We start from the raw sequence: 27,107 nt of genomic DNA on the forward strand, positions 1-27,107 counted from the left end.
TATATGATGGAACTAATCATTGCATTTTATCTGTAAATGCACACCATCTTTCTGCTGGGACTAAAGCAACAACACTTGTAATTGGTCACCTGAACAAAATAGACAAAAAGGCAATCTATTCTTCCCTTACTGATTCCTTCTTAAGTAACTCTCCAAAGATTTCTTTTTCCCCTTGGGCTTTACTTGCTTGCTTTCTCCTCCAGTCAGTTAGTGTAAACTTCTATTCAGAATGACTTTGTTTGCCAGCAGTAATAAACCTTAAGTTTCTTTATTATTTCAACCAGCAGTCTTAACAGACTATTTATTTTTGCACTCCACTGCAATATATATATATACCAATCTCCAATGCTTTCCATTACTGGCTGTAGTCAAACAGGTTTTGTGATGTTTTTATAGAATTTCAAAAACCTACAAAGCTTGTTTGGCCAGTGATGACAATGGGACAAAAGCAATGTATGCATTCCTCCCCATTGAGGAAACCACCTCTCCTCGTTTTCCAGGGGAGAAGGGGTGTGGCAAATACACACACACACACACACACACGTGTAAAAGGGGAACAGTACTATTTTTGTACAACTTTTACTTTCAGTTGCTCCTCTTTTAAGCCCTGGCTGATTATTTTGGTATTTTACTCATGAATTCACCTCAAAACTGCTGACATGCATACACAATGAATTTTTAAAGTAAGTTGTGGCCTTAGTAAAGTTAATGCATGAAATACGGTGTGGTTTTATGTGCATTCTTGTGGCTTTATTCTATATTGGCTGTTTTAATGAATTATTGTTACATGCCCTGATTTCCTGATGTGATAGTGTGAATAGAACCTTCCTTTGACCAATATTCCAAATCTTACCACAAAAGGCAAATAAATGTAATACAAGTTACTTTTGGAACTTATGCAGGCTATAAGCTTTAAGAAAGGGATGCAAAACTAACTAGAGTCAAACTGATCCCATGCCAGGAGCCTGTGGCTATACATAGATCCAGTTTAGCAACTGTGTTTATCACTTTTGGGGCTGATGTCTTGATTTCCAAAAGCTCTTTTTGTTCCAGCTAAACATGAAGTGACATTTCATATAGCCCTAAGCTCTTGTTCTTGCTCCATATTTGCCTAGTCACTTGCTTATGTAGCTGCTCAGTGTTTATCAAGGAACGTGCACTTTCAGCTGTCATCAAACTGGTTCTGAGCAGTTTAATAAGGCTGCACAGAGAGGGACTAAATCATGAATCATAAGAACTGCTGTGCTGGATCAGATCAAAGCCCATCTAGTCCAACATACTGTTTTCGACAGAATCTGGCCTGCCAGATTCACTGGAGAGCTTACAATTCAGCGTGGAAGTGGTTGCCATTCCCTTGTTTTACCACAGAGGTATACTGCTTCTGTATGTGGAAGCTATGATAGTTAAAGCTATTTGCTAACCTATCCTCCATGATAAAATAAAAAAAATTCATTCCAGTAGCACCTTAGTTGGTCTCTAAGGTGCTACTGGAAGGAATTTTTTAAAATCTTGTTTTGACTACGGCAGACCAACACGGCTTGTTGTTGTTTAGTCGTTTAGTCGTGTCCGACTCTTCGTGACCCCATGGACCAGAGAACGCCAGGCACCTCTGTCCTCCACTGCCTCCCGCAGTTTGCTCAAACTCATGCTGGTAACCTCGAAAACACTATCCAACCATCTCGTCCTCTGCCGTCCCCTTCTCCTTGTGCCCTCCATCTTTCCCAACATCAGGGTCTTCTCCAGGGAGTCTTCTCTTCTCATGAGGTGGCCAAAGTACTGGAGCCTCAGCTTCACAATCTGTCCTTCCAGTGAGCACTCAGGGTTGATTTCCTTCAGTATGGAGAGGTTTGATCTTCTTGCAGTCCATGGGACTCTCAAGAGTCTCCTCCAGCACCATAATTCAAAAGCATCAATTCTTCGGCGATCAGCCTTCTTTATGGTCCAGCTCTCACTTCCATACATCACTACTGAGAAAACCATAGCTGGGAAGACCAACACGGCTACCTACCTGTAACTAGAACTATCCTCCATGAATGTGTCCAATTCCCTTTCTTAAATACATCTAGGGGAACCTTCACATTCATAGGTGCCCACTCTTAGGGGCTAAGGTCCCATTGGCCCCCCAATAAATATCTGAGAGGGCTGGGGAGCCCAAAGTTGATGGGCATTGCCATTCAAATGGTTGGCTATTTGCAGGATGGTAGCGCTGCAGAGAGCTTGCTGGGGAGACCATGCATTAAAAAGGGACTCAAAAATAACTTAAACAAGGTTTTAATTACAAAAACAAAAACTCCATTTACACTAAATACATCAACAACAAACCAGACCCAACCACCAACCCATCCCCCAGGGTAATGGGAGAGCTAGATGCTGCTCCTTATATACTACACCCAATTGCTGACACAGCTTAATCAGTACAACTCAGCAGCACCTGCTATGTTTCACAGCTGTAAAGCTAGGTCTCGTTATTTTGTTCTGGCCCTTGTTCTGGCCCCTTAAAGACATACACATTGGGTGGAACAATGATGAACCTTTACATTTAAAGAAACCATTCAACAGTGTGCACCCCGTATTGTGATTGATTATGGGGCTTACCTGCCCCCTCAATATTTTATTTAAGTTGGCACCCCTGTTCACATTTATACCAAGCCATTTGGCAGCCACTTCTCTAATACGATATCCCATACAGCTGCAGCCACATAAGTGGGACCATTTGATGGGACTTACTCCCACGTATGCATAGGATTTCAGCCTTTTCTTAGTAATTATGAATGTGCTCAACATAATACACAGCCCAAATGGCCTCATCTATTCCCAGTTGTATTTGACTCACCATTCCTTCCATTTCATATCTATTTCTTGCTTCATCCATATCTCTCTCCACTTTCTCAATTGTACTATCACTCTAGGCCACTGCCTCCTTCCTTCCTATACCTTGGGCTTGAAGAAATCCACACACTTGCAACTGTTTGCTGGCCTGCCAGCAACCAGGATGCTGGGATCAGACCATGAGGGTTGCCATGTCAACCTTCACAGCACAGATGTACCCAACCATGGCAGCTTTTGTGTTTTTTCTTACATGTGTTGGTTGCCAGGCAAGGAAATAGTAGGGCTTTTGTGACATCAGCAGTCATTGCCCCATTGCTGCTCTTACCTCTCTCAGATATATTTACCCTTTCCTAAGTGTGTTGGTTATGAGGCACACAAATAAGTCTGTGTTAAGGATAAGTATATTTGTAACAGCTCCCAATGTCACAAAGGCCAGTGTCATTCCCCTATACAGTTTCTGGGAAAGGAATACCTTGGGGAGGCTTTCTCCTAAGTGTCACAAACATAATTATATCCCCCACCCCCTCAAATTTTTAGACAATATATTTCTATGGGGATCAAAAATATCTATCTACCCTACTCGACAATACTCCTTTCCCCATGCCATAGTTCTAATTATGGACCTTAATCAAATGCAAATCAAAAGCTCTGCTGGTCACTCCAAATATCCTGTTATTGGCCTATATTTCAAAATGAGTTGAAACAAACCCAAACCATTTGTCTGTCACAATTTAAGCAGAAGAACCATGCACATAACTGGATGTTTCGCTGAAGTTCATGTGCATGAACTGCTGAAGATGCAAGCCATATCTCCAGTTGAAAGGTGACTGGACTCTTCAACAATGTGAAATGTTGCCATAGGATTTTTTTGTTTTAAAAAAACCCACCTGCCTGCACTCACATATAGCTTTGTAGATATATGAGTAGCCACTGCGTCCTACTGATGTTGAAATATATTTTATTTTAATATCCTGAGTTACCTCATCATTGAACATTCAGAATTGGGGGATTTCTGTACAATAAGCCAAATTATTCATACTTCTTTTTAGCTTTATGGACAATATTCCTGAAAATCCTTTCCAAGCTAAATATCCTGTATATAACAAATGGGGGATAGTTTTATTCCAAGGGACAGAAGCTTGCTTGCAGATTGGCGGGGCAGTACTTCCACTGCTTGCTCTTTTCAAACAAATTTACTATGCAGTGCAATCCAGTGCAAGAAAAGGAAAATGAATATGTTCCAAATAAATAACTAAATAACTAACACATTGGAGCACTGTTATATAGAGATGTGGAAACAGAGAAACTATGCTTGCTGGTATTCACCACCATAAAAAGTAACTCAGCTAGGAAATCAATTCTGTGTCCGTGCAACTCTAAGGGCTGTACTACTCATTGCCACTGACATCACAAACTATATTCAGCAGAGAGTTGTGTAGAGTAGCAATGAATGCTCTCTCTGGGGTACGAGAACCACATTTTACCAAATGCAAACTATACCTGGAGAGCTGGGAAAATGCAATGTTTTTCTGCAACAGATGAATAAGCTTACGTTAAACCATGTGGCCTTTGTGTTAAATTTTACCAAGAACAACAAAAACAACCCACCCTGCATTCATTACATTAAAAACTATGCAGAAAGAGCATTGGTTAACTAAGGGAGACCAAGCCAAATGCAAACTACCAGTCCACTATCGGCTCAATAAGCCTCCTGTTTTTTATACCTGCCTGGAAGTAAAAAACAAACAAACAAGGAAGTTGTTACATAGCTGGCAAGCCTGCATGCAATTCAGTGGGTCAAAAAGTTGGGCAAGTCTCACCTGGGGCCTTATTCGTGCTAATATCCTAATTGCCTAAGGTTTTAAAAAGTATATGTTCCCTTTTCCACCTGCATGGGCTTTGGTGTGGGCGTGAGCAGAATTAGACTGATCCCCGGTCTATCTGGGTACAGCCAGGGTACTCCCGCCATAAATGGGGAATCTGACCTGCTTCATACATGAAAAAGTATGAGACAGGAGTTTGGTATCCTAAGAAATTACCTGAAAAATGACTGCCTGGGGTTGCACCAAGTATTGTCTCATCAGCATGGAGCACCACTGCCATAGCATGAAGGAGAAAAAAAACAGAAATGTAAGGAGAATATATATTTTTTTAAAAATGAGTGCAGTGAGAACTTAATAAATATATATATTAAATATTGTATTATGAAAGCACTCTCTTTTTCCATAATTCCTCTGCCCCAATCTACTTAACAAGAAACTGACATATAGTTAAGCATTGCATGGTGACCTGAAGCAGGAACTGCAGCTATGGTGTACAGGCCTAGCTATCTCAAACTGCCCAAGCTTGTGACAGGAATATCATCTGAAGGATGGTAAGCCTGCAAAAACTGTGACCCATAAAACTGAACACAGTCCATTAGCTATGCATTGTGGTTTGCCATTGTGCTTGATAACCCCAGAAGGCAGCAAAAGTAAGAGGTTTATCAAATCCCTGATGGGCCACCATACTTGGCTGATGGGCTCTGTTAAGCTTAGTGGGTCACAATATGCACCAGCCTAAGGTACACGTTTCACAGCAAATAGCTGAATGCTCCAAAAACACAGGAGGTAGCAATATATGAAGAAATCTGTGATACTCTTAGGGATAAGCTATAGCTCATCCAGACATCCTTTGCTTGCAAAAGGACCCAAATCTGACCTCTATCTCTGGACAAAAGGATTCAGGGAACAGGCAGAGAGCTTCAAGAGCTGCTGCAAAATTCACAGACAGTACTCCCAATGTACTAGCAGACCATGGCCTGACTAAGGGTTAAATCTCCTGCACCTACTCATAAGAATTTGCCCTGGGATGTCAGTGTATACATCAAGCCAACACAACATGTTAGCTGCAAGGCTAGACTCAGTCCTCTAGTTATGCCTTGTGGTCTGCATTTTCACAGCCCTGAGCAGGCAGAAAAAAACAGGAGGGGCATCTTGCAGGGACATCAGACCTTGCTGGTGGACTGCATTTGACCTGGGCAGGAGGATCACTATATATGCAAAACTATTTAAATTCACTTTCCTCCCACTTCTCCCCCCTCCCACCCCCACCACCCACCCTGAAACTGGCTTTGGGAAGTAAGAGAACCTGCAGAATGGCACAGAAGGGAGAAGCACTATTGTAGCTAGGAGGCGGGAAGTGGACCACCCTGCGCTGTATTTTTGGGGGGCAGAAAGAGAAGAGTTTGCAACAAATTTACCGCCCCTCTCCTGCCTTCTCTCTTGTGGGTGGGGGGCCTGCACACACACCCCAGGCAGTGATAACATACGCTCTGCCACTGGGGAGCATCCAGGAAGCTAAAAAAACTAGTGCTGACAGAATGATTGCCATAGTTCTACACTGAATTCATCCCTATGACTTAGTAAACTACAGTCTCCTCTTGAATGTATATGTTAGTTTCTCCTCCACCCTGCCAGACTCAATTGAATAAACGTGTATATGTGCCATATAGAGGTATTTGAAAACTGGGGAAATCTGCCCTCTTTTATTCTTTCTAAAATGAAGCTTCGTAATTCCCTCTGAAACAGGAGTGATAAGATCTCAGGTTTTTAACCCAGAAAATGTCATTTGCAGGCTGTTATGCCTGACAACTTTGAAATTAAACGTTTGAATTAACTGTCAGAAATGTCTAAATAAAAAGCCATCATTTTGATTTTTGAACAATTAGAGAAACTTTTTACTGAAATTATTCTTCAAATGGAATATTCAGTGTGAATGAAACATTCAGTTGATTGACCAGCACTTAATTTTAACACAGAAGAAAGAGAACATCTAAAACAGCTTTGCTTCCAGCAGCTCTTTGGGGTACCTTTATCCTCATGATATCCCTCAAATAAAAAGAAAAAGAAATGTGTTCTTTTTCCATGTGTTCCAGCTTGGTCGGGGGGTGGGGTGTATAAACAGGAGTAAGCTGTGATCACATATCACTATCTGGATGAGGCCCCAGGGCTGTGTGTGTAGTTTTCTCCAAATTATCACAGCACCAATCAGCTGTTGAAGAGGATGAAGTAGGCACTCCTTGACAAACTGTGAACATTTTCTGACAGGGTTAGGTACAAATAGCCCTGGTTGTTCCAGGGGGTGGGGGGTGGGGTTTATGTAGATAGAAGATGATAGAGATAGATAGATAGATAGATAGATAGATAGATAGATAGATAGATAGATAGATGATAGAGAGAGAGAGAGAGAGAGAGAGAGAGAGAGAGAGATGATGATAGATAGATAGATAGATAGAGAGAGAGAGAGAGAGAGAGAGAGAGATGATGATAGATAGATAGCTAGATAGATAGATAGATAGATAGATAGATAGATAGATAGATGATAGAGATATAGATAGATAGATAGATAGATAGATAGATAGATAGATAGATGATAGATAGATAGATAGATAGATAGATAGATAGATAGATAGATAGATATAGATAGATAAGCTGTAAAATCATGCATACTTCACAAAAATAAGGGGACAGTCTACATCTACATTAGAATTGTTTTAAAGATGTTTAAGGTGTATGTGTTTTCTTTTTTAATATTTTTTATTTGTTTTATCACTTGTTTGCTGCCATGGGTTACTTTGGCAGGAAGGGCAGGTAATGTAATGTAATGTAGTAATATAATATAAATCAAAGTGTTCTGGTATATTCTCCTGCACAAGCCCTATTGAGATGAATGAGGAATGTGCAGGTGCAGCTGCTGGGAGATTATGCTCCTAAGTGCTTAGCGCAAAACCTTTTCCTCAAGTATGGTACAAAACTTGCATTAGATGTAGAACAGAACATAAAAAGATCTAGAAGGAAAATGGCATCTTTACTGTTTATTAGATCACTTTTTCCAGTAACATGTCTACACAAAAGAGATGTTGATTTTGGCCTTGGAGACATGGGTCAAATAATATTGTCAACAACATACAATATAAGCTTTCATTTAAAACACTCTTCTGACCCTGGAGGCCGAGGAGAGTTAAGAGGTTAGATCCCCGACCAACGCATTCTCCATGGCTTATAAATTCACTCCCCTCATCTCCAGCAAGTGAAAATAGATGCTAGATTAGGGGCACTTCACCATTACTGTAGACTTCCAACAGTGAGTGACCTGTTCAAACAGACCGAATATTAAGTAGGCTACCTGCCGTGTAAAACTGGTTGCCCATCTGACCTTGTGACATCACAGTAGAGGTAAATACTGTATATTGTAAGTCCCCCCCCCCTTTCCTCACATAGACTTTAACACTTTTCTATCCGGTTCATGAAATCCCTGGATTATACCCACAAAGAATTCATTTTTCTTATTTCAACAGCCAATGTATCTGTATCCTGGATTCCAAATCCCCATGCCCTATTTTTAATAAAGGCAAAATAATTGGTTTATACAAATTCATCATCAGGTAATTATTGCCTACAATAATTTGGAGGCTTGTTGGAAAGGCACATAAAAACATACATGCAATTTGTGATGCACTACTTATATGGAGAAGCAGTATTTACAGGTTGCAAATGTAGTTGTTTGTTGAGTCATTTGAATGGTTCCCCATTCTCTTTGCCTACTGAAGTTATTCTTTTTAACATTGTAGCAAGAAGGAAAACAGTATTCCAATTGAAACGATCACTATAAAAATAATAGTTTTTATTTTCTCTTGTTTGGTTTATATATAATACGGTTGGTCTTCATTCCCAAATATGTATCTCTTTGGAAATTTGAAGCCAAGTGCTCTCTGTTAGCCATGTTTGCTATCTTTCATCAATATATAAGTCATACTTTGGAACCACAATATTGGACATAGTACTATTTTTACTGTATTTTTGAGATGAGTAACTCGTTCTGTTTTTGGTCCATGTCACTTTCACATGTGTTCACCCATAACTTTCATCTGCAGCAGTCATTCCATCTGGTCATAAGAGAGTGAGATAGGGCCTCTCCACCTGCTCTGCAAAAGTCCAGCTCCAACAGGTTCCTCCCTCAACTGTTATCAGAGGTGGTATAATCAGTGCTATTGTTTATAGAAAAAGAGGTGCCAGAACTCACCACCAATGCCTCCCTCATTCTCTGATAACGACAGTGGCACCAACCTCAGTTCCGGCAAGTTCCAACTGAAAGAAAGCCCTGGGTAGAATCCTCTGAATGACAGTTGCTGGGTAGAATCCTCTGAATGACAGTTGCTGGGTAGAATCCTCTGAATGTCAGTGGGGAGAGTAAAATTGCTTGTGCACTGTCTATAGGCATCTTTAAATGGGATCCTCCTATTAGAGGGTCCTGGTTGCGCGTGGGCTCCTGGGATTCCCCCCCATAGGAGTCATTGGTGGGGGGAATAGCAAAAGCCCTGGCCACAGCCCCTGGATCACGGCAGGCTGTTTTAGCCAATCCCCAGAGGGTGGCGTGATTTCAGGGGCTTTAAAAAGCACCAGTGTGACTCATGCAAGTAGGGGCACTTGCGCTGCGTTGTCGAACACCCACCTCCCTCCCTAGAATTAGGTATTCTCACCTGGCCTTGCTTTGGTTTGGGTCGCCTGTTTTGGAACAGGGGCTGGGTAGGATTTTTTTCCAAGTGGCACATTGGGTCTAGTCACTTGGTTTTTGCCTACCCCTACCCCTTTAAAATCGTCACAACTTGTAAATTGGCGGTTAGGCATTGGCTCAGTTGGATTGAGGGGAGGGAAGGTGTGGCCATCACCTGCCCCTGTAGGAACTGGGTATTCCATTAAAGAAATCTGGGAGTCCTGGATCTCATCTGAAGCCCGCTTGAGGGTCTAGGGCCATGGCAAGACCACCGGAGTGAGCTTTGGTTGGTCCGCATCGACATTTCTCCCTCGTTTGGTTTACCCCATTAGACTATCACCCAGAGAGGTGGAGTCAGTTATAGCCGGGAGTCAATGCCAAACCAATACCGCTCACGTGATTGTAATTTCAATAAAGTTGTGGCCAAAATTTGCCCAAAAAACTTAAAACTAAAATATGTGTCTGAGTGAAGTTATTTTCGGGGGTGAGTCCTGAGAGCCTCGAGGCGCAACCATTTCCCTCTCATTCCCCATAGGAGGGAAATCCACTACTGAAGCTCCAGGACTGGAGTACTTTCTTCTCTAGTTTGAAGGCAGGTTGGAGGACTACAGCCTTCAGATAGATAGCCTTCCCCTAATCTGCTGCTGGCACGCCCCATCTTCAGCCCTCTTGGTGGCTGAGCTCCAACGTTGGTGAAGACTGTAGAGATTTCCATGGCAGCATGGAGGAGGCATTCAACACTGGATTTCTCTCTCCGAAGTAAGAACTCTCTCCACACTTGGAGAGGGGCAGGGAGGCCTGTCCCATTTCACCACCTGAAATGGGAATGTAACCACCCAGCAGGAGCACTGCACACACCAGCCCCACCACTTGCCACCCCACTGAAGCCTTGCTTACTAGGGTTATGTGGCTGCGGCTTCTAGGTTCAAGATCTTGCAAGAGCCTCTCAAGATCTCTCTGAAACCCAGAAGATGCCGCAACGGAGGTGCCCCTTGGATTCCGCCACCTGAGGTGGCTGCCTTAGCCTGCCTTATGGATGGACCGGCCCTGGAGAGGGGCACTTTCCAAGGGACCCTAGGATTGCAGGGTTAAATAATTTCTTAAACATATTTCCCCTCAAATGTACTTCTCCCTCAAAATGTGCATATTGCCTGCCACCTGGATGTCTTGCAGATATGATCACAGAGACACAGGACAATTTTCTTGGATTGAAACAGGCTGAAGCTATATTGATCACAGATGCAAGTGTTTTGGCTTAGGCACTGGGTAATTTCACAATCGGTCAGCCCACCTGCTGACTGCCAGTCCTGGGGTCAATTCTGAAATAGGATTGTCCTATGACATACATCAAATAGGAACAGCCCCTCAGAAGAAAGCATAACTGCGGTGCTGAAAAAAAGAGGCAGGCCTTATCTAAGGCCAGGGAGCAGACCCAAGTGAAAACCCTCAGTGGGTCTTCACTTGGGCCCCACCCTCCCCATGATGCTTAACTTTGTCCGCCTGTGATTGGGCAATTCCACAGGCAGGCAAATTTTAACTCCCCACAGCCAGCAGGAGAGGTAAGCATATCCATTGGGCTTGCGCCATGGACCCCGGAATGCAACAGCCACTGACGAAGAGGTGAGCGGGTCTACTGGTACCTTTTTGAGCCAATAACTACATTGGATCACTTGGGGAGTGCCAGTGAAGAAAGAAGTTTCTATCTGCATATAGAATTGATATCAGAATTCACAAAGATCAATTTCTTCACATTTCCCTGCCAAATATGACTGGATCCAAAATAACACAAAAATGGTTCTGTTGAAAGCATCTCCCTTTTTGCTGTATAAAAATTTTGGTAAGTATATTTATTATGATGTCTTTGTGCTTCTTGATACGCACATATAGTGAAAGTATTTTAAACCCAAGAAATTAACATATTTAGAAATTATCTGTATGTTGCACTGGAACTGTCTACATTTTCATTGCGTCAACAGCCATGAGCAATGTTGTGTTGCCCAAACTGAGTGGGGAAAATATAAGGATTATATTAGCAACCAGGTTTTCTACAAAAGCTCTTCTGTCAGGCCACAAAGCGGGGGGGGGGGGGGAGCGGTTGTAACATTTGACATGGTTCACAGATTTTAATCCAAAGCAACTCTAATTAATCTCCCCAGTTTTGCAGAAACCCTGTGCCATGTACAGCTGTATGGGCATTGGTGCTCTTCTGTCTTAAATTTTATAGGAATTGAAATTTGATTACCAAAGCCTCCTCCTTGACTCCCCCAGATCTGAACTGGCAAGGATCTGATGGACCATTTATCAAAAATGAGTCCTCCCCTCACCCCTGTCCTCATCTATCTATCATTTACATCACATTTTCAATTCCACCTTGCACTATCAATGACACTAATTTTTCTTTGGGGTAAATCCTATTTACACAGCCAATTATGGCAGTATTCCAAATCCCCTTTGTTTTACATAACATTTGTCAACTGACTTTTTTAAAAAACGCAGGAGTTCCATATAACACTTGAAATAATATCCTGTTATATTGTGTTCTGTCACTCAAAACATTTCTAAATCTCCCCTTTGCAGAAGATTTTTGGAGGAAAAAATTAGCAGCTGTATTTCATTTTCACCCAAATCCAATTAGAATCACGACACTCCCTGGAGATCTTTTTTAAAAGAGTGGGAATTATTTAGTGCACCCTGCCATGAACACATTTACTCCGATACTTCAGAATAACTGACCTGTTTTTGACCTAAACCTTATTATTTGCATGCTGAAGCTATATATGCTGCATTTCCTACTAAAATCTGCAAATATATTACTGTCACTAAGAGCCTTCTGTAAAGGGACCCCCAAATCCAATCTAAATGCCTAGAATTTACCTGTTGTTTTTCTTTTATACATATAAATAGCTGCATTTCCATTCTCTCTTTGTTTCTCATTTTCATTTTCTCCTAATATCTGCATGTAAATGTCTGAAAATAGCATCTGTAATTGAGGATTATGAAGTATAGCCAGCTCCTGACAGGCTGCTAAGGAAGATGGATTATCCTCATTTTTCTGTAAATTTTGTCAATTTTGGAATTCATAAGCTATCAACACTGATCAAAATGTGACCGCACAGCTGTGTCAAAAAAGAAAGGAGCAATGACGACGTAGCTCCCTTGTTCACTAAGAAGATTGGTTCTCTAGTCCATCCCCCAGTTTCCCCCCCTCATCCCCCAAGCCCGCTCCTCCAGAGCAGGGAGAGAGAGAGAGAGAGAGAGAGAGAGAGAGAGAGAACGAACACACAATAACACTGTATGCAGGCCATCACTGGCAGTTTCAAACACAGCCCCCTCCCACCAACAACCCCCCCCCAAATATTTAGATAAACAAATTGAACGTACACAAATTCTCTAGTGCACTGATTCAAATCACAAAGTATAATTTATTGCGTGTTCTCCCTTCTTTATTTATCCCTAAGTAGTGAACACGATTTCCATTCAGGAGGTTTGTTATGTTCCACTCCTACCAGACAATCACAGCACACTTGAGGCAATTGTTTAGCCTCTTCCTCTCAATTTTCCCATTACTGGGAGTAAGTACTGTTGGGACTCTTTAATAGCCTGACTGCAGCCCATATCAATAACAGATGAGGTTTAATCGTCCAACACAAAAATTATTTAGGCTCGGTAAGGACATTCAATGTCATTTGCATAATGGCATTTCTATCCTGCGCACCTAACCCATCGTGCATAAACAAGGCCCTGGGACCATAAATAATAATAAATCATGACGTCCACGCTCCTCTTGCTGTAATAGGAGCCACTCTTTGTAGAAATTATTTCGGCGGAAAATGGGCACTGTAATTTTAAAGACATGTGACAGGCCACAGATCCGTAAATCACACGCACACTCTCACTCACTCTCTCATACACAAACCAAAGATTTCCAAAATGAACACTGGAATACATGAAATAGCAGAAAAATTATTGGCACTTGTGGCGGCAGTGTTTGCTGTTGACATTTGTTTACTTTTTGAATAAGAGACCAGAGAATTTATCTCAAACTCAGCTATTTCACACAGTAAGACGAACTGCAATATCAAGCATTTATCGCTTTGCTAGGGCTGTGGCCCATTTAAAAGCACTTGGGTGCAAAAGCAGGTAGAAGGAGACAGCAGGAATAGGTCTCTGGAGTCATCAAGAGTGGTGAGTCTCCATGGGCACATAAAAGAAGCAATGGCAGGCAATTGAGGGTAGGGTGCATGCAGAAGACTGAGCACTGGGGAAATGGCTCAGTAAGAGGGAATGGGTCAAGCCAATGAGGGAATGGGTCAAGCCAATGCAGAGCTTATCTGAGGCTCAGGGTGGGAGCTTTGTTAGAATAAAGTTATAAACTTAAACAAAAAAGCAGCTAATTCCCAGCTGGTCCACTGAGACCCAGGGCAAGTGCACAGGCCTGGAAAGGGTCATTTGAGTAACAACACAACATAGTGGGGGAATTGGGAAGAGTAGGCAGAGAATGAGTGAAACAAGCTTTCTGCTCAAAAAGGCTGTTAATAAATAAAGTTACCTAAACAGGTGGTGTGTGGTTTTTTTAAGGTGGAAACAGCAAACAGGCAACAAGTGCACATGCCCACATTTCTGAGCATGTACAGAGAGATAAATGAACCTGACAATAGTGAATACCGTACATTTTGAACATGTGCAGAACACATTTTGTATTGGATTCCCAAAAAGCATGAGCAGAAGAGCACTAGTGCCTTCTAGTGCTGTTCTACAAATATTTAAACAAGAGTTCACGCAGTGTGGTAGCAGGTAGGTTCTATAGCAGTCCTCATGCATCCATATTTCTGGGAGAGATTGCACAAAGCTCTTGCATAAATAGAACATCTCTGGTTATACTTTTACTCTTTTCATGCAACATAATGCACCAAAGTGTGTAAATCAGCCCTTTTATGACAGAAGACACTTTCAGCATGCAGAAGAATGCCAACAGCAGAGAAGTTTGAGCAAAGTTTTGGACAAACATTAGAATTTTGGGATAGTAATAGCAGGTTTGAAATGTATACACGTTTGAAAAACTGTAGCTAGCTGTTCACCACTGTTGTGGGCTTCATGGTAGAAAAACAGGTGGAGGCAACAATTTCTAAGCCTAAGTGGGGAATGAATATATAGTGCAGTGATGTTAGATAGAAAAGGTTTATAAGGAAGAGAGAGAATATCATGCTGAGAGAGGGGGGGTAAAGATAAAAGGAATGTTGATGGGAAAATATCAAGATGCAGATATAACTACACATATGAGAGAAAGAGAGAAAAGGAAAAGAAAGAGGAGCAAAATAGACACAACAGTGGGCTTTGTTTTATTTTCTACAAATCTCCACTTGTTTCTAAGTAGCATGAAATACTATGTGTCTTTATGCAATACTATGTGTCTTTATGCAATTAAACTACAGTACTATGCAGTAATAAGCATATGGATGCAAAGGCCAAGAAAGATGCATCTACTAGAAGAGTATGGTGGAAGACGTAAGCAAGTAGCAAATGACAATGACAGGCGTTCTCTACTGCATCTAGCAAAAAAGTTCAGTTAGGACGATTTGGGGCTCCTTATGGTAAAGCCTAGTTGCCTTAGAGCAGGACTAAAAGTAGCATTAGATTCATGTTTGTCCTTTTATATCTCAAGTGGAACCTGCCTGGATTTGAAAGAGTTTTTAAAAAACTTTCTAAGTGCAATGGATGCTGGGATTTCTCCAGACAATGAACAGAATAGGCCTGGATTGGTTAAGCCTGCTTGCTATAAATACTAGGAGGCTGGGTGAGGCGCCCACCTCAAGCAGCAGAAGCCCAGGGTGCAGCGCCCACCTCACCTCCACTACCTACCTCTCCACCTCTGCCATCAGTGGAGAAGAGGCACCGGTTACTGGCAAGATCTCATGAGATCTCACTAAAATCTCATGAGTTCTCATAAAGCTCACAAGATCTCACAGGACGCCAGCACCACGGCCAGCACTTCACGGGTGCCAACGTAGGTAAGAGAGGGGCAGTGACAGGGCAGCGGCAGGGGCCTGCCATGTTCCTGTTTCACCTCAAGCAGTGAAACAGGATGCACCATCTCTGCATCATCTTGTAAATTTCCACGTCCTCAGAAGCATTTGTCTGTTTTTAAAACTCTCATGGTTATAATTGTTAAGAGGCAGGGAAAACAACATTGTATTAAAGCACTCCAAGAAACAGTTAAACCTGAGCTCATACTGGCAGTCCTCCTCTCTTTTCATAGAGGACAGCTAGACTTCATTCTGTCAAGAGCTCTAGCTGTGTGTTGCACAAGAGAGAAAGAACAGCATTATTCCCATACAGTGGTACCTCAGGTTAAGTACTTAATTCGTTCCAGAGGTCCGTTCTTAACCAGAAACTGTTCTTATCCTGAAGCACCACTTTAGCTAATGGGGCCTCCTGCTGCTGCCGCACCGCTGCTGCACAATTTCTGTTCTCATCCTGAAGCAAAGTTCTTAACCCGAGGTAATATTTCTGGGTTAGTGGAGTCTGTAACCTGAGGTACCACTGTATTTATTTATTTAGGCAATTTATAACCTGCTTTTCAGCTTAGGTAATGTTTTGAAAACCAGTTCTGACACATGTGATCAGAATGCTGCATGAATGACCAAATGATCGGTAACTGAAACCATGGTTGTGTGAATCCATCCATAAACACATACACATTATGAGGAGTTGGTGCAATCCTCTACAGCTGTCGAATCAGGACTAGCACAGATATAGCACTAAGAATAGAATCTGGGCTTTTTATTATGTGTAAAGACTCCAAGTTTGTCTTTTGATGTATTTTTTTCCTGCAGTTCAACTCCTTTCTCTTAAACATATTTCTGCATGTCTCATTTAATGCCCTTACAGGTGATGGACTATACTAAATTGGCAAAACTAACAGCAGTAGGGGAGGGGGAAAAACACCATGGAAAATGGGATGTGACGTAAAAGAAAAAGAAGAAAAAGACAAATTTATTTTGTGTTGAAGTAAACTTATGAAAGCGTAATAAAAATTTGTGTGTGTACACACACACCCTACATAACATTTTGATGGGGTTTTTGCACATAATTAAGAAACATATTTTGACTAGAATTTTTACCTCTGAAAGCAGAATCCTGTATCTGAACAAACATAAGTCTTTAGCGTTGTTTGCTTATGGCATCTATATGTCACCTTTCATTCAAGGGGTTGTATATTTAAAATGATAATAAAATTAAATCCAACGTTCAAATAGCTGAAGTCAAATAAAACTTAACACATTACAAACAAAAACTACAGCATCACAAGTATACCATAAAAAAGTAAAACGGCTTGGACAATAAAAAGCCACAATCTCTAAAAACTAGTTGATAAAACAATAACACAATAAAGCGGGCAGAAAAGTCATAAAAATGAACAATAGGACCAGACAGAGTAAAACTAATAAAGTCAATACACAACCAAAAGCAAAAACAGTAAAGTTATTCAAAATTGGTCAAAACCTTGACCACGCTGTACAAAAAACTGACATTTATGATGTCAGTTTCTGTGTTCTAAATCCTAATGAAGTCCATAGAATGTCATGATCAGAACCAATGTGATGGCTTCTGATTTGTCAAATCCAGTACCAGCACTGTACAACGTAGCCATATTATTAGACCTTCATGTTAATGATGGTTTCAGAAAATCCTAAATTATGCCATGTTCAAGTGTCCCCAGGTTCTAGAACACAGGAAGGAAAAGGTAGATTGGGATGTGCCAATAGACCCCTGGATGATCTACTGACTCTCAGTTATTTAACAATAGCAACAACATAAATTAGGCTTCCTAAATTAAGCTGCTAAGACTAAGGAAGTATGGGAGAAACCAAGCATGGGTTTTAGTGTTAAAATACTATGGGTCGCATCCAACTAAGTTGTACTCAGAATAGATCCACTGAAATGTTAGGGCTCTGTCAAACATTAGACAGAGTAGTCCCATTGAAATTAATGGACATGACTAACAGGTTCATTAATTTCAATGCATCAATTCTGAGTAGGACTTAGCTGGATACATTCCAAAGGAATTAAGTGAGTAATGTCTATTAATTCCAGTGGGTCTACTCTGACTAACACTAAATACAACTATATGAGCTCTCTTTGAGTAATGAAAACAAATTACTGGGCTGACTATGTGTTCTGTTACCCAGTTCTTAATTCTATGCCTACCTGCCATCCCAAGCCACTATTTTGCAGTTGTTGGACCATGGGGTGTAGGGGGGGGAAATCCCAAAATTGTTTCCACAAGCATGAAGTCTGACCACTTCTGCTGTGCAGCTTTCAATGCTGGGACACATTTTCGCCTCAGTCATTCAACGAAGTCTGAAATAATATTGCCAAGTTGTAGAAATGTCTTTAAAAATAATTTAGCACTACCTCAATACACCATGTTTTAAAGGCTATATGAGAAATGCTGCTTTAAAAATATGTTCCTTTGGAGTGTAAATTGCCTCATAAATGTTGGAAATGCCTACAAAAATGAGCTGGAGAGTATTAGCAATTTACAGACCTAAACATGGGAGAATTCTATTCAGAATTCTATTCAGAAACAAAAGGGCAGATAATTGCAGAGTTATGCCTTGAACGAATATAGCAGGATTGTCCCGTTAGCTGAGACTGAGTGCAATATTTCTTGCCATTTTCGAAACTCAATTGCAATGCAGCACAAAGACTTTCCGTTTAAATTAGTAGGCTCTGGGTTATCACAGCTTCCCATTATACAAGTCAACAGGCAAGTTTATTTGCTTATAGATTTCTCTTTCACTCTCCTGTAGGGTTAATGTAGACAGCAGGAAGTAGGTCAATGTTGTGTAAAGTGAAGCATCCATATAAAGCAGTATTGTGTTGTCTGTGTTATAATGCCCAGTAGCAGACAGTTCTATATCTATTTTCTGAGTGCAAGTAGTGAACATCACATACACACTGTAAACTGCATGGATGATCTCCCTGGCTCTATTATTTTCCAAAGGCACAAAGACTATGTGAGCAATTATATTGTACTCATTTCACTCATATATTATGTCCTGACATGATATTGAAAATCTGATGGATGGCCAGTAAATCACTACTCTGCCTCAGTTCATGTGCAGAGTCCGTTGTTTCCTTCACTACTATCTATGACATTGGGGACTTATAGAGTTGCCATTTGCTATCTGTCAGCGATATGAATGCTAGGAAAGGAACCGTCCTCTTCACAGCTATCATCTTTCTAGTTTTCTTTTGATTGGTTGGGAATGGGCTATTTTAATGCTTGTGCATGGATTTCGACATGTAATTGGTTTAGAAGGAAAACACACTGGGGGTGTTTAATAAGCTGTTAAATGTAACAAGCAACAACAACAACCACCATTAATAATAATAATAATAATAATAATAATACCCTACCCATCCGGCTGGGTTTCCCCAGCCCCTCAGGGGAGCTCCCAACAGATTAAAAACAGAATAAAACATCAAATTTTAAAAACTTCCCTAATCATTCTCATTGATTTGTGCAAGAGTTTTGTGCTTCATAACATTTACATGGCAATCTCCCTGTTGTTGTTGTTGTTTAGTCGTTTAGTCGTGTCCGACTCTTCGTGACACCATGGACCAGAGCACGAAGAGCTCCCTGAGTACATTACTAATTGCTGCAAAAATTCTTTTCCCCTGTTCTGAAGTGGTTTTGTATTTGTTGCATTGTTCAGTTGCTGTAATTTTGTTTGTTTTAATCTGTGTTTGCTTTGAGAATTCTGATTATATGGCAGCTTATACCTTATGTATATGAACAAGAATTTGTAGAAAAGCTATATCCTCAGTGGACCTGGTGCAGGGAATCCCAGGCCTATGTCTCAAATAATGTCTTCTTTCTAACTAGCTCCTACCAACATGTTCAGAGCCCCTTGTCTCATATGTGTAGTGTGTGTGTGTGTGTGTGTGTGTGTGTGCGCGTCCATGCTTGTAAGTGAAAGTACATGTGTGAAAAAATCCATGATTCATATTTATATATATTTGCCTAAGTTTGCACATCTATGTGCAAATGACTGAGAGTTTGCATGCTTGTGTAAAAAAATGCTTGTGTGAGTTTCTGAGTTGCCACTTGTGAGCTCTTAGGTGCAGAACACTGGCCAATTTAAAATCAACAGTTTTACAACTAGACAAAAGAAAGGTTTCTCGCCCCCATTTGAAATCATACACTCCGTATTCTCGGCTATAAATAAGCATACCAACATAGAAGCATATGAGAAGGAAGGGGAAGCTCTGTTCCAAAACTTAGCTGGACTAAATAGATGAAGTTCAGCCATGACTATGATATGCATATCTCTTGAACCCATGCAGCTGGGACAGTGTGCAGGTTCCCTTCCTTTTGAGTAGCACCCTCTCATCCAGTCAGGAGCTAGGTACACATATAGTCCAGGACAACATAATTACTAGAAACATGTGAAAAGAGCACATAATATCTGCCTCATAAGCAAGCCACTACACAGAAAGAGTGGGATGTGAGTATTCCCTCTTCATTCTTGAAGTAGGGATGGAAGGGGCTGTATCAATTTTAAATGAATTTACAATAAGAATTTGGAGGTTCTGAGCTGACAGAGTTTCAGCTGCACTGGACTACCTCTTGCATCAAATGCCCTCTTATATCTGAGCAGATTGTGCATTGCTGGGTTCTTTTTTCAAATATCTATGTAATTGCAAAATTATTTGCAGAAAATATATATATTATATTTCTGAGATTTATACATCTCAGAAATATACTCTTTTATACAAGAGTCATGGTGCATGTGGTACCATATTGCTGCAGCATAATTTATATATAGTAATACATAAATCATTGTACCATATATAGTTATATGCATTGTTACATGTATCTGGTTTTATGCTGGTTGCTTTAAGAAACCTTGCACTTTATGCATATAATATAAATATAATAATGCATATAAAATATGTGCCAATAGTTCATATTCTTAGTGAAACCACAAAAATTAAACACACTTTGTTCTCCTGACATTCCATGAGCACGACTAAGGAATCCAATCAACTACTAATGAATCCCATCAGATGAAGTCCTGAGCAAGGACTTCTGCTAAAGCAAATGGGCCTCCCCCTCTCCTCCCCGTGTGATCCCCAAAACTGGCTCTGGATGAGGTCAGGAGAAACTCTGAAACAACACATGGGGGAGGAAAGGGAGATTGTCCCAACTAGCAAGCCCAAATGCCTAAGGTGATAGAAGAATTGCCTTATCATCACTGGTGGAGGAAGAAGAGGGAGGACACCACTTCCAGCAGTGTGATCTCGGCAGGGTGCCATCACGGCTGCCCCATGAGCCACACCCCCAGTGAGCCACACCCCCAGGACATGCACCAGCCCTGCCCCCGCCTGCTCTCCACCCCCACCCCCCCACCCCCCCGGTGCTGGAGCATGCAGCTCCACCACTGCTTATCATGATGTTTAAAGGTAAAGGTAAAGGGACCCCTGACCATTAGGTCCAGTTGTGACCGACTCTGGGGTTGCAGCATTCATCTCACTTTATTGGCCAATGGAGCTGGCGTACAGCTTCCGGGTCATGTGGCCAGCATGACTAAGCCACTTCTGGCAAACCAGAGCAGCGCATGGAAACGCCGTTTACCTTCCCGCCAGAGCGGTATCTATTTATCTACTTGCACTTTGATGTGCTTTCGAACTGCTAGGTTAGCAGGAGCAGGGACTGAACAACGGTAGCTCACCCCGTCGCGGGGATTCGAAATGCTGAACCTTCTGATTGGCAAGTCCTAGGCTCTGTGGTTTAACCCACAGTGCCACCCGCGTCCCACATGGTGTTTAATTCCACCCAATAATGAGAAAAATTCTGTTCTGATTTCAATATTTTGAGAAAATTCCATCCCTAACATGAAATAGTCTGAGACTGGGATCTGCAATGATATCCAGGAAAATAGGGCAAAACATGCACATGTGTTGTTTCCTGCATTTGGAAAGGGTTGGTTTTCAGTAACAGCTGGAAACAGTAGCAGCAGAATATAAACTGTCTTCACCAGCTTCAACTGTTGATATATTTTTGATACAATCTACCCAAAAAACCCTGGACAAGAAGCATTTGCTGAAAGAATCCATGAATAAGAAGCTACTAAGAAGGCAAACAAATAAGAATGTGTTGAATGAAATATTGAAGCACATCTGATCCAGCACATTTGACTACACTGCAGATGACACTTCACTTCCTGTGATGTTGGACTTGCTTAGGCTGTTATTAGAGGACACCCCATGCTAAGAGCTTGTCTGCTGAAACGGCATGTCTTAGGGATCATGCTGTTAAGGATGTGGAGAGCACACGACTGCTTCTAAGTTCACAAAGGAGGCCTAAACAGTTTCACAAATGTAGAAACCCTTTCAAAAGCAAAACCTGTTAGCTGCATACATGGGTCCAGCAGGTATTCTTTTCATAATACTTCTCAGCTACCATAATCCAATTGTCATGCAACATGCCAGGCTGCATCAATCATGCTGCGTTATGTTCTGTCACATAACATAACACAATATGACTGATGCCACCCAACATGACATGCTGCAACATGCTACAATGTGTAGGAATTTTTTATACAGTCCTCCAAGAAAACTGCACACATGCACACAAAAGCAGCTTGTCAGAAATGGGGGGGGGGGGATAAGATCCCTTGAAGGCTTCAGCTTTCATGCTTAAAAGGGACCATTCATAGGCTATTTATACAACTGTAATCCCTGCATAGGAAATGCAACCAAAACAATTAAATTGGCTGTAAATCACAATTTTCACAGGCAAAGGGCCAGTTAAAAGAATGGTTGTTCCTGCTGTTATGTGAAAAGTGCCTCCTGCTTCTTGTGAACCAAACATGTTCTTTGGTTATGCAAAGTGGGCCTCTGATGCTGGTACAACCTGATCTTGTCTGTGGTCCATCAAGCCGCACATTGCACAAAATGCCAGTTAGCAACGTTGTACTCAAGGGCTTGTGTAGCAGGTACTGAAAGGTATGTGCCTCAAGACCCCCAAAAATCTGCTCTGGGGGTTTGGCGGGGCACAGAACAGATTTAGAGGGAGTGCTGGGGGAGGAAGGGAAATTCCGCTGTGCAAGCAGAACTCCTTGTGCTGAGAGGTCAAGTTAGCTGGATACATAGGCGCCAGGTCCTAAGGGCTGAAGCACTTTTGGATCCCCAACTTTTTTTAGGGGGCCAGGCCCCTTCATTGTTCAGAGGGCATTCAGTTCTGCTGCCTGGCTCCTCGCAATGTCATATCAGGCTCCCTCAATCATTCTGAAAAGCTGATGCCTCTGGTTGGATACTGTTCACAACTATTTTAATATCAATATGACAGGGTTAGAATGGCCCAAACGAGTCTTAAGCTACCTAGGATGCTCCAGCTTTCAAAGGGTTATTCCAAAAGCTCCAGATAACTAGAAGCAGATAGCCACTGGAACAGATAGCTCTATATTATTTGCATCAGTAAGACAAGTCCAATGCTACATGGAAATTGGTGGAAGAATCATAGAATTGTTAAGAGTTGGAAGGGATCACAAGCATCATCTAGTCCAAACTCCTGCTATGAAGGAATATTTTGGGGGTTTTTTCCAAAAAAAATCTGAAATTTCCTGGCTTGGCCAAGAAAAATGATTATCCTATCCAGTTCTGATATTATCTCTGCCATCTTAGGAAGATATGAAATTAACTCCAGGAATTTATGTGGTATAGGGAGAACAATGCAAAATGGAGATACTCTCCTATATTGCCACTAATAATAATAATTATTATTATTATTATTATTATTATTATTATTATTATTAAAAGTGCTTTTGGTTAGATATCATAAATAAAATGAATGACATCATCAGAAGACCTGAGTTATTTGGCATGGGTTACATGCACTTATCTGTATACAGTGGTACCTCAGGTTACATATGCTTCAGGTTACATACGCTTCAGGTTACAGACTCCGCTAACCCAGAAATAGTGCTTCCGGTTAAGAACTTCGCTTCAGGATGAGAACAGAAATTGTGCTCCGGCGGCCGGGCAACAGCAGGAGGCCCCATTAGCTAAAGTGGTGCTTCAGGTTAAGAACAGTTTCAGGTTAAGTACAGACCTCCGGAACGAATTAAGTACTTAACCCGAGGTACCACTGTACTAGACTATGAAGCATACTAAGTATTGCACTCCAAACACACCCATACACTGTAGAAGCCAACCAAATTCCACTGCACACAATGCCCAGCAAGTGCTATCTGAAATATACATGAACCTTCTAGTAGATTAGCATGTTAGAAGCATATAGCTAGTCAGGAGAAATCCAACAATGTGGGTTCACCAGCTGTAGATTTTTGTAAAACTGTGCCAAAATTAAAGAAAATATTGTCAATTCTGGATTAAATTAACAACTAGCAGAGGATGCATTCCTTAAAGGGGGGGTGGAGACAGCATAGCAGTTTAACCTCCCCTGACCTTTGAACTCTGAGGGGGGTCATACACATGTCACTGTTCCCAGCTGTCTTTCTGACACTCTGCCCATTGCAGGGCCTTAGCCCTTTCCATTTTGTAGCGGTATTGATCTGTTGGCAGCAATGGGCTGGATAATTAGCCAGGAATTAGGGTTTCTATTACAGCCAGGAGGTTGCCCAGCTGATTTATCACCTGAATAATTTACTGTGATTGAAAGGAAATTAAAATGAACTCCATTCGACAACTGTGCACTTTTATGGGCTTTAGTGAAGACTCAAAATCCAAATTAATAGCCTTGTGCTGTTTAATAGTCTACTGAGAGTAAATATGGGAAGGTTTTCCCTGCTGCTGATGTGCTTTCTCGTGCTGGATTTAGAAGTTGCTCCTCCTCCCCCCTTCCCTAGATAACTACTGACAGACCCAAAGGTATTTTTTACTTGAAAGAGACACATATTAGTGACTAAACTGTTACAAACGTGTCTAAAAAAAACCAAAAACCCTCTAGTTCTATTTGCACTTTCCTTTATTGTTAGCTTTCGGTCTGGAGGCAAAGTTAAGGCTAATCATTTGAAAACAAAATGGGATGCATCCTACATTTTCATTCACAGGGACACACATATAAGTCATGGGTAAAATTAAAAAATTTGCAAGGGGAATAATAGATATATCTGTTCCCCTGCCAAGCACAGGTAGATCTACAGATCTGAAAGTCATTTGTATCTGCCTCGTAAAGCAGTTTATTTGTCCTTCCTACATTGCAAGTTTCATTACAATAGTTACTTTTGTACGTTTGGTCCCGCAAACAAAAACATTCTTTTTCTAGAAAAATAGGTGCCGGTACTCACCATGAAGTTGTTATAGTAAGTGCCACACTTTTTAACAACAACAAAAAGAGGTGCCAGTACTGCGTACCCTTGAGTATTCCCGGGGGGGGGGGGGTGAGCACTGCCTACATCTATAACAGCGTTCTTCTTTACAGTAAGCTCAACTTCCCAGTATTATTACATATGCAAATTCTGAATGTGGAGTTCTGAATTTGAATTTTGAGTTTCAAAAGAGAAATTTTACGGCCCTGCCCCCACTCACAACTCCACCTCTTTCCCCGTTTTTCTTCCTAACGTCTCAACAAATTAAACTGATCTGTAGAAAAGGTAACTTGAAAAAAGAGACATTGCACATACTTTTGTAAACCAATAAATCTTTAATAAAAATACATTTTTTAAAAAAGAGAATTTTTACCTCAAAATTCTGGGTCTTTTGACTTGTTAACAACTCTTGTTGTTTTTATTTGGCCAGTGTCAATATCTGTTCTCACAAGCTGTAAACTGACAAAAGCTGTCAGTTTATGAATACCATTTGAATAATATGTGAAGAGTGCCAATGTGGTATAGCACTTAATGTGTCTGGCTAGGATTGAGGAGACCAAGGTTCAAGTCCTCACTCAGCTGTGACGTTCACTGGGCAATCCCAAGTCACTAGGTCTCAGCCTAACCTACAGGATTGTTGTGAGGATAAAACAGGAGAGAATGGAATCTTGAATGCCATCCTGAGCCCCTTGGTGAGTTCTAAATATCAAACGCTGTTAATCAAATATTACATATTGAAATAAAGTATTATTGCTAAGATTGGGGGTTTCATCAGGAGTAGATTAACTGAGCCAGGATTGATTAAAGTCGGTCAATTAGCAAGATCTATATATACTCTTGTTAGCAAGATTATTGGCTTAATGGCCAACGGGTGCTTTCTAGAATATATCTGAAAAGTCCTGAAAGGGGCACTTTCCTTTCTCTTCTTTTCCCCATTTCTATGTAAGGATGATGTAAGTTAAGTCTGAATGTGAAAAGAATTAATATAGACCATGCAGTTTAGGTTGGAAAGGAAGACAGACTACTAAGGGGACAGCTGATTCTTTGGCTCCGCAAGCTCTGGAAAGTGCCTTTTGGGAAGAACTGCCTCTTTGTGGAGATCTGGTGTGGGGTAGTGGATTTGGCTGTCTGTTGCAGTGTTTAAACTGTGGTTTCACCTATGCTCAGCCCTTGTATGTGTAAGTAAACTCAACTATTACAAATGCCATAAGCCTCCCAGTGAGCTTTCCAAAGGAAACAAGGCCCAGGTAAACACCGGTGGAACTTCTCACCACTAGGGTAAGCATAATGGTACCCAATATTAAAACCAAATATCCTCACATGTCAAAGGTAGATATATCAAGTTTATTATGAATATTATTTCAAATCCATTTATTACTCCAAAGCATTCAAGTAAATAAGACTGCATAACTGTTGTGTAAGCTCTAGGAGCAAATATCTATGGGGAATTCCCAGACCAATCCAATGCTTGCGGAAAACAGCAGGAGCCTTCTGGTATTTCTATCTCTCATACCATTTCTAATTTCCTTAGGATTTTTCAGTCTTTCCCAATTTTGGCCCCATACGTATACATTTGCATGCTGCTGTACAGGAGATTTCTTCTACCAAACAAAATGGTGCTTCTAGCAGCATTAATCAACAGAAGGGGGAACAGCTATCTGAAATCATACTACCACTACCGCCACCCAGTGATCAGTACTGTCAAAGCTAACAGCTATGTGCTCCAAAAACACAGACAATTGTTTAAAAGAGGATTCTAAACATTTTCTCAACCAATAACAACAAAATGACCACCTTGAATGTTCTGGTGTCATAAGAAATTTTGGTCACCTCATTGCTCACCCCAACTCCAGCTCACTTATGTACAAGATTAAGAGCATGTTGGTACTCGGGCGAACCCACTTCTTATATCCCCCATAGTAAGATCACTTCCTATTTAAATCTCAGCCCAAGGGTCAGATGGAGATGCAAATTGCCCCCTCTCTAGACATCAGAATGATAATTTCATGAGCGCAGAGGCGCAACAACTGCCGTCCACAGCTGATCTGCAAAAGGAGCTCTATATGTCCTGTAAGTACATATGGTGCATGCAATGACCACACACCCTTTTGGTCACATGCAGCACTGGAATTCACTCCCCAGAATCGTTGGCCAAAGGTTAATGCAGCCCTTGGTCCAATAAAAAGGTTAGCCTGCTATAGAACCGCACATTTCTTGTGTGAAAAATAAACGAGTTGTTATCAGATTTTGTTCAACAGATGTGTGCTACAGTGTTCACTAGGTCTATGTGAGGTTCCTAGTGATCATATAATATGCCTTGTAGACACTACTTAACTTTTTAAAAAGTTGTCTGAAATACGCAATAAAACAATTATTACAGTGCCTTTTCTCAAAATGTTGCTT

The 27,107-nt window shown here is 41.2% G+C and overlaps 1 protein-coding gene across 4 annotated transcripts in view; it reads right to left on the reverse strand.

Annotated features, from left to right (window-relative positions):
- The window catches only part of PAX5 (paired box 5), a 261,611-nt gene that overhangs the window by 107,924 nt on the left and 126,580 nt on the right, over positions 1-27,107 (reverse strand). For 2 of the 4 annotated variants that reach the window (XM_083719434.1, XM_083719435.1), the window contains exon 7: positions 4,869-4,925. The exons of the other annotated variants lie outside the window; for them this stretch is intronic. In XM_083719434.1, the coding sequence (XP_083575560.1) occupies positions 4,869-4,925 (57 nt within the window). The remainder of the gene's footprint in view (positions 1-4,868; positions 4,926-27,107) is intronic. 4 annotated transcript variants of the gene reach the window in all.

The sequence above is a fragment of the Podarcis gaigeae genome (assembly GCF_964106915.1).
Source record: "Podarcis gaigeae genome assembly, chromosome: 17".
In the NCBI taxonomy this organism is placed as follows: domain Eukaryota; kingdom Metazoa; phylum Chordata; class Lepidosauria; order Squamata; family Lacertidae; genus Podarcis; species Podarcis gaigeae.